Source organism: Hippoglossus hippoglossus, chromosome 7 (assembly GCF_009819705.1).
Source record: "Hippoglossus hippoglossus isolate fHipHip1 chromosome 7, fHipHip1.pri, whole genome shotgun sequence".
Taxonomy (NCBI): domain Eukaryota; kingdom Metazoa; phylum Chordata; class Actinopteri; order Pleuronectiformes; family Pleuronectidae; genus Hippoglossus; species Hippoglossus hippoglossus.
Genome location: NC_047157.1, coordinates 13,980,893 through 13,994,236, shown reverse-complemented (window position 1 = coordinate 13,994,236; position 13,344 = coordinate 13,980,893). Strand labels below are relative to the sequence as shown.

General features: G+C 40.9%; 2 protein-coding genes across 2 annotated transcripts; both read left to right on the top strand.

Moving 5' to 3' along the window:
* The first annotated feature begins 208 nt into the window (after window positions 1-208).
* Window positions 209-3,651, top strand: sypl2b (synaptophysin-like 2b). The gene is made up of 6 exons (XM_034589987.1): window positions 209-369; window positions 490-567; window positions 1,622-1,740; window positions 1,855-2,065; window positions 3,012-3,203; window positions 3,296-3,651. Exons 1-6 carry the CDS (start codon window positions 352-354, stop codon window positions 3,416-3,418), a joined length of 741 nt encoding a protein of 246 aa, XP_034445878.1. The 5' UTR covers window positions 209-351; the 3' UTR covers window positions 3,419-3,651.
* Window positions 3,652-5,873: 2,222 nt separating this feature from the next.
* Window positions 5,874-11,322, top strand: atxn7l2b (ataxin 7-like 2b). The gene is made up of 9 exons (XM_034589986.1): window positions 5,874-6,014; window positions 6,957-7,028; window positions 7,119-7,434; window positions 7,657-7,883; window positions 8,413-8,495; window positions 8,667-8,881; window positions 9,012-9,183; window positions 9,386-9,507; window positions 10,256-11,322. Exons 1-9 carry the CDS (start codon window positions 5,918-5,920, stop codon window positions 10,983-10,985), a joined length of 2,034 nt encoding a protein of 677 aa, XP_034445877.1. The 5' UTR covers window positions 5,874-5,917; the 3' UTR covers window positions 10,986-11,322.
* Window positions 11,323-13,344: the final 2,022 nt, after the last annotated feature.

Below are 13,344 nucleotides of genomic sequence, written 5' to 3'. Positions count from 1 at the left end.
TATATTATATTATAATAATTATATTATATTATATGATATTCTATTCTATTCTATTCTATTCTATTCTATTCTATTATATCTGTTTAGTTTTGTTTGTTGAGAACAAAAGCAACGAGCAGACTTGAGATAAATATGATAAACCGGAAGTCTTGTTGCTGTATGTTTTCTCATTGTCCATCAGCGCCCTCTATTGACGCCCTAACGTCAGTGATCACGTCACGTGTTTCCTACTACTATTTGCTGAAGTTTGAGAAAAGTTTGACAAGCCCGAGGAGCGTCGACAGAGAATATCCGGGGATCAGAAGACTCTGACGGACACACAAACTTACGGTCTCTGTTTCCGGAGCAACTATGGAAGCTGTCGCCCAGGTAACGGAAAGGAAGAGTGAACGATCAGACACTTTTTTGCAAGCACCGATGTGCGTGCGGCCACTCGAGCTGTGCGGTGGCTCCTTTCTCACTCTGTAACTTTCTTTTATTTCCCACCAGAAAGTGCTCACTTCCGGATTCACTCTTGACTTGGGGCCCCTGAAAGAGCCGTTGGCGTTTATCCGTTTGTTACAATGGGTAAGTTTTCCCCTGAGACGTTGTAAGGACGGGTTTTGTTTGTTTTTTACCATATTGGCCTACGGCGGGGTGTGTTTCACAAGAGCTGTCCATGCATGGTGGCGGAAATCCTTCTCAAATTGATTATGTCGTTCGTCTTGTGATCCGCTGCACGCCCAGAGAAGTTATGCAGACCAGAGCTGTGAAGTTCAGAGGGCGATGATAAAGTCCGGCTCTAAACCACAAGTTAGCTTTACGTGGCTCAGACTGATGGTTTACGTGCGCCAATGATTAAACTTGTAGGCAAATGACAATATCTCATATCATAAATATTTTACGAGAGATTGGATGTGTGCTTCAACGTTTATATCAGAGATAATACTCATTATAGGCTTAGCTGCTCCTGTAAGGTGTTAAAGGGAAAGTTCACAGAAACATTTAAATTCACTCATTATCTAGTCACCACTATGTAGATGGCGGGGTGGGCGAGGTTTCTGAGTCCATAAAATGTGTGTCAGGTGTAAACAGTGTTGCAGCCAAATCAAACACAAATTAATTAACCCGTGTATGACTTCGCAGAACAACAGAAAAAAAACATAAAATGCCTCCATACTGCTCCTGTGGTGTCAGCCAAGTTTCCGTAAGCCCCGACATTCGACTTCAACTCGCAACAGCATCATTTACTCCACGTTTTAAGCCTAAATTACCTCTGATATCCTCTGATATTTTTCAGTGAACTATCCTGTTTTATGTATGATGTTTGCTGCCACTAGACCACATATCCCACGCCCTTCATTTTCATTATCGAGGGTAGGCGTGTGAAGTCTATGGGTGTTGCGATGCCCAGTGAAAATGCCTCTAAAATGCACAACCAGAGGTGCGACTGAAATAAAAATCACAACAACAAAAATCATTCTCAGTGGGCCTGCTAGTCAACTAGTGGCTAGTTAGTTAGCTTGAAATCTTTCAAAAGTATGTTGCGTTAAAAAAAAAGAAAATATGTGTATGCATGTGTTTTCTGAACATCCTCTCATGCACAAGTTTATCCTCTTTCTGTCTTTGTCTGTGGCTGCAGGTGTTCTCCATATTTGCCTTCGCTACGACTGTAGGTTACAGTGGCACAACCAGCATCAACGTCCAGTGCAAAGGGATTGCGATTAGTGAAGTACACGCAGCGTTTAACTACCCGTTCAGGTGTGTATGTATGTGTGTGTGTTTGAGAGCAAAGACCAATCGTGTCACACCTCTCTAAAGCAAGGTAGCAGTATACTAGAATGTGTGTGTTTTTATATATCTATGTCTACGCAGGTTGATGCAGCATCCCTATAATGTTCCGGACTGTAAAGTCAATCAGACCACCACCACCACCACTCCTTACTTCCTGACAGGAGACCACTCATCCTCGGCAGAGTTTTTTGTCGCTATTGGAGTATTGGCCTTTCTTTACTGCACTGCCACCCTAGTCCTCTACTTGGGCTACCAGCACTTGTATAGAGAATCTAGTCGTGGTCCCCTCGTGGTGAGTTTGTCTGAAGTCTCTCACTTGTTAGAATAAAAGTTATTTATTTTGTGCAACACCTTTCATACAAGAAATGTAGCTCAAATTACTTTACATACAATATAGTTGAAAATGAAATCATGTTAAAACGTTATTCAAAATAACAAGGGAAGATTTTAAGAAACATAAGAGCATGTTAACATGGCATTTAAAAGAAAAGGAAATAAAATTAGAATGCATAAGAAATGAAATGAAATAAAAGTGAAATGGTGAAATGCTTGTGCTTATCCAGGTCTTCTCCCATCCAGAAGTAACTGTGTGATTTACAAGGTTGCATGGTTTCTCACAGGAAAGCTTGATGCTTAAAGGTTCAGTGTGTAGAATTTAGTGACATCTATTGGTGAAGTTGCATGTTGCATATGAACACCCCTCAGTTCACCCTCCCCTTCCAAACATGGAAAAAGAACCTGTGGTAGCCTTCAGTTGTCATAAAAACTCAAAAGGTGTTTAGTTTGTTCAGTTTGGGCTACTGTAAAAAACATGGCGGCCTCCGTAGACCCGCTCCAGATGTAAATATAAAGTATTTATTATAAAGGGCCCATTTTACAGTAAAGAAAACTACAATTTAGATGAAACGCAATAGTGAAAACATAACTAGCATTATTTTATATTCAATTTCTACCAATAGATCCCTTCACCTAAATCTTACACAATGAACCTTTTAAGTGTTTGGATCTAGGTTTTATCTCTGACACAAGCTGCTGGATTTGAAGGATTCCACTTCATGCTGGAATCCAGCAGGAGGTCAGAGAAAATTCATTTAACAGAGCTGTGTAAATGAAACAGGGAGAAGGGTGTGGTAACATAGCAGCTAACAAACTGCACTAGATAATCTGTGTCCAAGAAAGCTCCTTGAGTAAATTTACCCCTTCTTACCAATGATAAGTTTTCTCTGCTGTTATATTAGGACCTGTTGGTGACTGCGGCCTTTGCTTTCCTGTGGTTGGCATCATCGTCTGCTTGGGCTAAAGGCTTGACTGATGTCAAGTTTGCCACCAGCCCTTCAACCATTATACTTATTCCTAATGTCTGCAAGGATTCCATCACCACGTGCACCCAGGGCGCGATGCCTCACATGGGCCGACTCAACGCTTCAGTGGTAAGTTGTATGCAACTTGGTGTTGTTTTGTTTTAAAGTTCTGTACACTACCACAGCCTAGGATATTTGACTCGTGTGTCACTCTGCGGCAGATCTTTGGTTTTCTTAACCTCATCCTGTGGAGCGGCAACTGCTGGTTCATTTACAAGGAAACACCGTTCCACAAATCTGCCGAGCAGCCTGCAGATGTGGAGGGGGCTGGTAGGCCAACGTAACTGCACAGCGTCCTCATCTCAAAAGTGTCTACCATGTAGTTTTATTGAAAGTGTCATTTAGGTACTAATTGTTAGGATAATACTGTAGAACGTAAGATACACATTTCTAAAACCAACCGCCTCTTTTTTTTGCATGGTATTCATTTTATATTTACGGCGGTGTAATGTAATTTCAAACAGTAGTAGAATTTGACTTATTTAACTGAAAGCTACACAGGAGTTCATACCAGTGGGTGAAAAAAATGTATTCTCATAAATGTTTGCATTTTTTTTAACACACACACACACACACACACACACACACACATATATATATATATATATATATATATATATATATATATATATATATATATATATATATATATATATATATATATATATGCATTGTTTGCTTAACTGCAGCATCACTTTGTCATCATCTTAACTTTCAACACTGTTTCTCTACCATGTTTTTGTTTCCAAACACCAAAAAAGTCTGGGTTTTGAGTGTCAGAATAACAAAATACCAAATGAATATAAAATAGTTGAAGTGCATTTTTTGTTGACACAATATAGCCCGGAGACAAAATTGGAGACACTCTTTCTGTTTAATCCTAAAATTTGAAATAGGCATAAAAAATTCGTAGATGCAATGATTAAACGTTAAATAGCATTTTTTTAAATGATTAATTTGCCCTTATGAGATTATTTATAATGTGTCCACGCAGTTTTATTTCAACACTTTTGTGGCCTAGTCATTTTACTGTTGTGAAATTAGACAAATAGCTGAATGTCATGTTTGTGGTGCATATAACTGTTAAGAGCATGATGGCTCTCTTTTGTTTGTTTATTTACATTTAAAGTTACTGCACTTATTAGCTAAACTGTTTTTTTTCCGGACAGGATTTGTTTTATTTGTTCAGGTCATGTTTAAATCAAAGGAAAAAAAAACGGAGGTTCCCGAAAGTCTTACAGAATTTGAATACGACTGTTCTACACCCTTAACTAGCTGGTTACTGTTTAGCAGAGTTTATAAAAAACGGAGTGATTTGTTACTAACTGCATACTTTTGTTCTATCTTGCTTTAGCCTGGCTTCTACCTCCACATTGTTACAAGGGAAGGCAAGCTGTTTTCCCTGTTATTGCCATTTTTTCTTATTTCCTTCTCTGATAAAGCCTTGTTTGTTTAACAGTTCAAGTGTGCGCCTTCACTGTGTTGATCAAAATGTCACATTGAAGAGACGGGAGTTCTTATCACAATCCATGAATCTACAGTGTGGACATTAAATACAGTGTATCATTAAAAATTAAGAACTGTATTTGTCGTGTCTGATTTTTTTTTTGCATAACTGATTTATATATTTTTTAGCAGACGTACAGTACATAATGTGTTGATCAGACAGATGAAGCCGACCTGACACCAAACACACTCACTCAATCACTATGAGCACATGATTCACAAAGTGCACTGTAATCAGTGGTCTTTTTATGTCAGGGTGTTTTGTCTTAAAGATGGACCATTTTCTGCCTCATTGTGTTTTCAGGTTTGAAATCTACCGGGATGTGGTGTTTGTTGAAAATCCTCCTAAATTTTTCAGATACTTTAGCAACATAAGGGATCACAACGTTATTCTGTTGATCCTTCTTTTCCTCCTTTTTTGTTCTGTTTCTCCTTTTTGTGGTTTTGGCAAAGGCCCAGTTGGGATAACCACATGTTTTAAAGGTTCAGTGTGTAGGATTTAGGTGAAAGGGATCTAGTGGCAGATGTTGAATATAAAATAATCCTAGAGATGTTTTCAATAGTGTGAAATCGTCTAATTTGTAAGAATCGTGGTTTTCTTTACCCTAATATTATCCCTTTATATTTAAATACTTTATATTTACATTGGGAGCAGGTCCTCTCTACGGAGGCCGCCATGTTTTTTTTACAGTCGTCAAAACTGGACAAACTAAACAACTTTTGAGTTTATGACAACTGAAGGCTACCACAGGTTCTCTCTCATGTGTGGAAGGGGAGGGTGAGGTGAGGGGTATTCAGCTGCAACAAGCAACTTCACCACTAGTTGTCACTAAATCCTACACATTGAACCTTTAAGTGTTTTTTTGATGTGTGTTTGTTCCCTCTCTTTGCCCTCTGACCTTGTCGGCACAGACTGAGCCCAGTGCAGGGTTCTAAAACCCACAGAAGCCTCTTGGGTGAGAGGTGAAACATCTTAAAGAAACTCAACAAAGTCCAGTTGACTGTTTAGAACTCTTGGATATACCATGACCTGAATGACTGACAATCTCCACAGACATATATTCTTTTTCAAATTCAAATATATTACAAACAACAAGGGAGGAAATAATCACAATATCAGGGACATGTAGGATATATAATACTATAAAAAGCTATAAGAGCTTAAGTGTCAATGTGATCAGGATTCCCCGCCTCAGCGCGGCCGCGAGCTCCGGGGACGCGGGTTTGCGCTGCGCGTGAACCGGCGATCGCACCCTCGTGACCGCGCTCGAGCAGCAATGGCCGCCTCGAGTCGGCGACATCCCAACCTCGACGACTGTGTCGGATTAAACTGGAGCCGCTGGGCGGACATGGTGGATGTTTCCCCGCCGGACGGTGAGTGTGGCCCCCTGCCCTCGGTGAGGTGTCCATCAGGGCACAGTCACAGTGGAGCGGTTTTATTTCCTCTTTTAAACCGGAGAGCGGCATAAAGCGCGACCCAAACAAAAGACCTGCTGGGTCCTAGTGCAGGGAGGGTTTATAAAGCGTAACACTCCTTAAGTTATTGTTTCAGAGACGTCGCGGTGAAACGTCGAGTGATAAACACGATGGTGTCATGTGTGGTCAGATCACTGCTAGACACTCCGCCGCTGTCTCACTTAACAACAACTACTTAACAAGGATTTAAGTCTGCGAGCAGAGACACTGGGCAGCAGACACGAGCTCCTGCTGCAGCATCAGGAAACATCAGGGAGTGGAGTCATTCAAGAGGGAGATTTTAACTTTGTATCCATTCAGATTTATAAGAAACAGTAAAAACATTCAAATCTGAAACATGGACTGATGTGAAAGACCTGTTCCTGTGTGAGAAAGTGATGCACAGCCTCTTGACACTAAAACGCCCAGTTTATGTTGTTTTATTAAACAGTCATAGCTTGTACACACACTTTATGGCCCTGGTAATAGCAATAACAATTCAATGGCTCATGTGCAATCCATTAACCTGTACAATTCTGATATCATTTTAGCTTCTCTGTGTTATATTGATGTGTTGTATGTAAAAATAGAGCAATGTATCTCTTTGCTATTATCCTTATGACTTTGCATTACTTTACCTTGTGCAGTAGATTGAAACTGATCCTGTTCTTTTTACCAGTTTAATACATATTTACGGCTGCAACATAACCCGTAATAATCTGTTTTCCACTGAATAGAAATCACTTTTTGGCACGACACAGGTTTCATCAAAGCAAAGCTGTCCAGGTTTATCAGTGAACCTGATAAACACAAATGTCCCATCACCACATTTCATGCTGTGTGTCTTTGCCTTGCTTGCAGCCGGGTCTAATGCTGAAGACAACGGCAACTGTGGGAGGAACCCATCTGAGACCATGACCCTCAGGAAAGAAGGTGGCGACTCAGTAACACTGACACTATTCAGCATCACCCCAGATTGATGAATTTAACATAAACTAACTCAGTTTTCTATTTCTTCTACAGACATGCACATATATGGCCGCTGCCCGGCACATGATGATTTCTATTTGGTGGTGTGCAGTCACTGTGGTCAGGTGGTGAAGCCTGGAGCGTTCGAGAAGCACTGTGAGCGGCGCCATGGCCCGCTTACCAAAATGCTTGGCCAGCCATCGACTCTGTCTCCACTGCAGCGACCCCTTCCTGGCCAGCCTCCTTCAAATCTTTTCCACCCTAGAGAAAAGCAGAAGGATGGCAGTCTTCATGAGGATGGGGCCCCCTCCTCAGCAGCATTACCTGTCCACCCGCACAGGCCTAGTAAGGCCCAGAGGGAGGCAGCAAGGTACTGTTTAAGATTGTTCACCTTCATATCGTAACAGCACATGAATTGTGAATCATGCCGATTTGGGAGGAATCTCGTGTGTTGGGCAATCTGATTAGAATTTTGTTTTATTGTGTTTCCTTTTATGCCATGTACAATTTTTTTGTAACCTTCTTTTTTGAATTTGCATGTCTGAATCTCATGAGTCCATTCTGAAGTTTATCTCTCCGTCCTCCTCTTCAGTTTGCCTTCAGTGGTAAAGTCCTCTCTCCCACAACACTCCCTGCCCATGCCTCGTTCCAGGGTTCCTCCATGTCACTCGGGACCCCTGCCCCCTGGCCTCTGTTCCTCCTCCACTTCTAACTCGGAGAGGCCCTCTGAGCAGAAGTCCACAGCTGGACAGACCAGTGAGTCTCACACTCCTCTCCGAGGAACGAGAACCTACAGCCGGATTTATAAAAACGTAGACAGTAAGTCTTTTGTTTACACGACTTCTCTTCTGTCTTCCCCTGCTGCTTTTTGGTCACATCTCTAAACCGTCAATATCAGTTCAAACAAAACATTTCACAAACAAGCACGAGCAGCTGGTGACACCTGCCAACCGCCTCAATGTTTGTTTTTATTTTATTCTGAAGTTTCTGCGAGTTCCCAAGTCTCTTGAATCACCACTCAGAAATTGCTTGTTTAAGAATTGGTTACATCTGTCATTATGTCTGTCGTCTCCCAAAATGTTTGTATCAGGAAAGATTTTAAAATCCTCCAATGTGCAGCAGGCAGTAGCTCAAGAGTGTAGAGAGTGTTAGCACAGTAGTCTGGCATATAGTGTGTCTGTATAAAGAAGTATTTGTGTAATTAGATTGTATTCAGAATTATTTGTGTTATTCTGTTGGAGAAAAATGACCATATGTTGGTGTGTAATCTCTTCGCCTGCATGGATCCTGTTGACTGACTGTGTCCTGCTGTTACTCACGGACTTCTGTGTTTTCTCTTTTCCCATAGAGAAAGAACGTGACCTGAATAAACACTGCAAGATCCTGGATCCAGAGAGGAAGATGCTGAGCAGCCGGGAGCTTATATGCAATGTAAGCTCTCAGTGTCTTTTCCTTTCCCCCCAACGCCGTTAGCTCTGTCTTTTTTGTTGTTTATTATCAACAGAAATATGAGTGTTTCATTAGGGCCCAAGCACCGATGGTGAAACATGGACGATTTTAACATTTGTTTAGAATGAGATGTTTGCTTTTCTTTCCACACAGGCTAATACAACGCCCCAGCAGCAGAAAGCGCAGGGAAGGACTAAGGTGTCTGATCAGTTGTCTGTGGAGCAGAGAGAGAGAATCCCCTCTGCAGGTCGAGACATGGCGCCGCTTCTTGTCAAATTAAAAGACAAAGAGCAACATTCGGAAGCTTTTGAAGAGAAACTAACTCAGGGTAGCAGACACAACCTCGGCAGCAACTGCCACATTCTCGGGTATGAAATACTTTCATATCAACAAAGTTAATTTGATTTACTAAAATGACCTATTGAGCAAGCATCACAATCTTTTCTTTGAGAAGATGTTCCATCATTTTAAATTCTCCATTATTTTTATTTCGTGCAGGTCCAAGGATACAGAAGAAGATTTTCCAGAAGAGGAAGGCGACCGCACTGTGGAAGTGGAGCCTCCCTATGCCCTCAACCAGAGCCTGCTGTCAAGTGAGGGAAGTGAAGACGATGAGCAGGAGGAAGCCACAGATCTGCCGGCCTCACCATGTCACCCCAAACCTCTCGGAGTGAGTGGAGAAGCACACGGATGCACAGAGCAGCCATTAGATGGGATAGGAATTTGTATCATGAGCCCAATGCAGGAATGTTTAAACATAATTTTGTATGATTTGCTTTGAAAAACAATTTTCATTTTACTTTGCCATTGTTAAGATTTAAAAACAAATACAGGAGCGTGTCTGTATTCCTAAACGTGTCTCTGTTCTGTAGCTTTGCACTTTTGGATGCCGTACATTGGGTCGCAGCATCCTCACCTTTGACCGCCGCTTGCATCACCTGCGGTTTGCCCTCAACACCATGCTGGAGCACCATGTCAGCACACACATGTGGAAGTGAGTATCATCACGGCATACAGAGCAGATATGGTGCTTGTTTGTATCCAGCAAGGTGAAGAAGAGAGCTGCTCAGTGAGCTGGGAGACGTCCAGCTAATGATCCGGTGTCTGTCTTTGAACAAGACACTGAATTCACTGCAGGTTGTTGTTCTGCAGCTGTATCTGGTTTCACTCTGGTAGGGATTAATGCAGAGTCACACACCAGTATTAATTTAGAAAATGCATACATTTTTGGTTGAACCTACTCGGTGGTAAATGGTTTGACGGCATAAATATCTTTATTTTGCTAGGTGCTGTCTTTGCACGTATGGAGATGATAGACATACTGATTTGCATTGCCTCTCATTGATTTTATACACGTTTTAATTATATAATGAAGGAATGGACAAAATTCTGATACCCTTATAGAAATATAACATGAATGGAAGGATTAATGGCATCACCAAGTCACCAGATTTCACTACATCCCATAGTCTTGAGAAAAACATGTGTAGCTGCCAACTTCAAGTGAATGTAAAAGGGGAATTTCTGCATTTTATTTTCATATTTCTATAATCCAGACTTGACTGAAGGGATGTTAGCAAACATTTGTGAGTTTAATCCACTGGATAATAGACTTCATCACAGAATGTGGCTGCAGCTGATTCACCCAGACCACTTTAAAGAAAAACCAAAATACTTCCTTTATATGATTTACATGCAATACAGGAATCTAATCATCCTCACGCTCTTCCTTTAACTTACAGGAAAATGCCTCAAGTATCACCAGATCTCAGGTCTTGTCATGTCACACCACCAGCTGTTAGAGCGACAGGGAAACCCTTCCAGTCCACGGGCTCCTTCAGCCTTGACTCTACCTCGATCGGACAACTGGAAAACAAAACCACTCAGCACAACTCTCAGGGTACCAAACCGCCTTCTTCCGCCTCCTCCGTGAGCCTTGGGCCCGGCAGATGGAGCAACCCTGTTGGACAACAAAGCAAGGTTCAGCAAAAGGAGGTGGTGCTTATGCAAGATGCAGCTACCCGGCTGCCACAGAGCAATAAGGAAAAATCCGCCAGAAACGTCAGGGATCCCCCTCTCCATGAGAAGGGTCAGCCACGCTCCCCTTCCTGTAAAGGACCAGCCAGTAGTAACTTCTCACAGGGAAAGAAGCCATGTCCTCCTCTGCCACTGCAGCCCTCAGAGAGACACTTGTCAGCTTTGGAGAAGCGCTCGGCCTTACCTGCAAAAACAGACCGCTCCCCCCGCGGCAGAGGGAGGACCTCAGGAATTCAGCAGAAGGCGGTGGGTTTTGATTGCAATGGTCGTGGCCAAAAGCGCAAAGGAAGCAACGAGTCGCCGCCATCCTCAGTATCCAAAACCTCCAAGTGTAAGCGCTTGTCCTCTCCCTCCCGCTCTAGCCTCCTTGCCTGGAAGGGGGAGAATATCGGGGATGTGCTTGCTTGGGGCCTGGACAAAACTTCCAACTCCTGAAGAGTCAGTGCACTCACCTGCTCTTCATGCAGTAGACTGCAAACCAGTAGTGTTTTTATGATGATGCAAATCCAGCCCTGTAAGCCTCAAAAGACATGTATGTGTTATATTTGTCTTGGATGTGCGTGCATGAGTGTGTGTGTGTACACCTCTATTTACGTCGTCACATTTTTATGCACAGATGTCAGGAATGAGTGTTTTTCTGCAAATTACTGTTTATTTTTGTAAAATAATGTTTTCTTGAATGTTTTGGTTAAAAATACCTCAGTATTCTCATGATGCTGCTAAAGTGAAACGTTTCTTCACAGTGAACAAATAAAAAAAACTTGAATTCTTGTAGCCCTTCTGTTATTTTACATGGTAAGGTTATGAACTGACAGGGTGTTGAAAATGGTACAACTGCAGCATTGGTCAGTTGAGTTTACTCATTACATTAATTTCCCATAATGAAGCAGAATATTTTTGAAATATTTAAAATTATTATTAAAATTATTTATTCATGATTTTCTCTCCACACCTTTTCACAAGTTGTCGTACATTCAGGCGTGTAAAGGTTTTTTTTCCATTTGAAAATCAAAATAACTAATAAGGTTTTTCTTTTTTCAAGCATAGTCACCTATGCACATTTGATATTTAATAGAAGTTTTTGAATGCAAAACAAATTCTTCATAGGTGACTAACATCTGTTTACATATTCTAGTGCACTACACCATGTTACCACTAGATGGTGGTAAGTCATTAATGTTTCCCCATAGAAAGAGCAGCAGGAACCTTTGGCCTTTTCCACCAAGTTACATAAGCACATATTGTATATAACTGCATATACTGCTCTCTGCTGGTCATGTGACAGGGAATCAAATGTAAAATCTGATCAAAACTATCAACAGTTATATGTTAAAGGAAAATTATTGGAAAAACACAGCCCTTCAGCAACTGTATTCTGTTTAAGGTATTCTAAAAAGTATATATTTACTTTAATAATATTAGTCATAGTAATTTAAAGAAAAAAAGGTCACTCCTTTGTTCTCAAGATGAACCTTCAGATACCAGCCATAAAAAAAACTATAGAAGCAGAAAGCTACAGGAACCTATGAACAACATGCACCTTATATTCAATATCTCAATCAGGTTTTCAACTAATTCAAATTATCATTTTTTTTTGTGCTATTTCAATTTCATATATGTGCAATACTGTTTTTTGCATTCTGTTTACATTTTTTCTATATTTTCTAGTATTTTTGTCTTTACTTATTTATTACTTTTACGAAGTAGGCATTTCACTATCCCTATTTGCTGCTGTAACACAGCAGATTCCCCCATAGTGGCACTAATAAAGGTTCTTATCTTCTCCTTATAACGTATCTCGTCTTATCAAATCGTATTTTATCTTAACATTTCCCAGTAGATGATTATTTCCAGTAAAAGTAAGAGACAGCAGTAAGACAGCACAAAGTTTCACTTTTGATCTTTTATTAGAGTCAAATGACATATCAGCATTCTTAAATTCCTACTAGGTTGCGCCTATCCTGCAGTCAGAGACGCCCTTACCATGCAAAGCCATTCCATTAGCTGCAAAGACCTATCAAGATTTTATGGCAGTGACCAACTCGTGTTTGAAGCAGTGGTCAATAAACTCTAAAGGCTGATAAGGCTGTTAAAAGCTCCATTCTTGTCCCGCGGACACTCAAAGTATCACATTGTAGAAGCAGAGAGCTTTTAGCTCCACCATCTCAAGGATGTTACAGTAATTGCTACTAAATAGTGCGATGAATGGAGATAGAAGTGTGTCGGGCAGGGAGAGGCCGCTCCCTTCTTCAGGACTGATGATTTCAAGGAACGGTTTAAGTGCCGTTGCTACAAATAGCAAAGGGCATGTGATCTGCTCTAAAAATAAAACATTTTGTCTTAGTGTTGCTGCAAATGTGAAAACCTTTGAAAGGATGTTTTCACATCATATTACATTAGAACTTTAAACTGGGATATTCCTGAGATTTATTTACCCTCTGATCTGTCATTTTAAATGTTAATTAAAATCCCTGACTTGTTACTTGATTTTCAATTCTTTGACTTTTCTCGCAGATAGAAAGTAGTTGCTTTAATCATCATGAAGTATCTGATGGAGAACTCACTTCCCCACCTATAACCCCCTACGTCACCTTTCTATAAAGCCCCATGCGTTCTCTTCCAACTCCTTATGGCTTTGGATCAGGATTTCACAGCCGGCTTCCTTCCTATGCAGTTTTTTTTTTTTTTTCAGTTCAACCATAGTCTTCAGCAGAGTCCAGTGTAAAATAATTATCTTTCAATAAAAAACTAACCCCCCACCCCTGCTTAAAAAATAAACATTTAGGTCAAGACT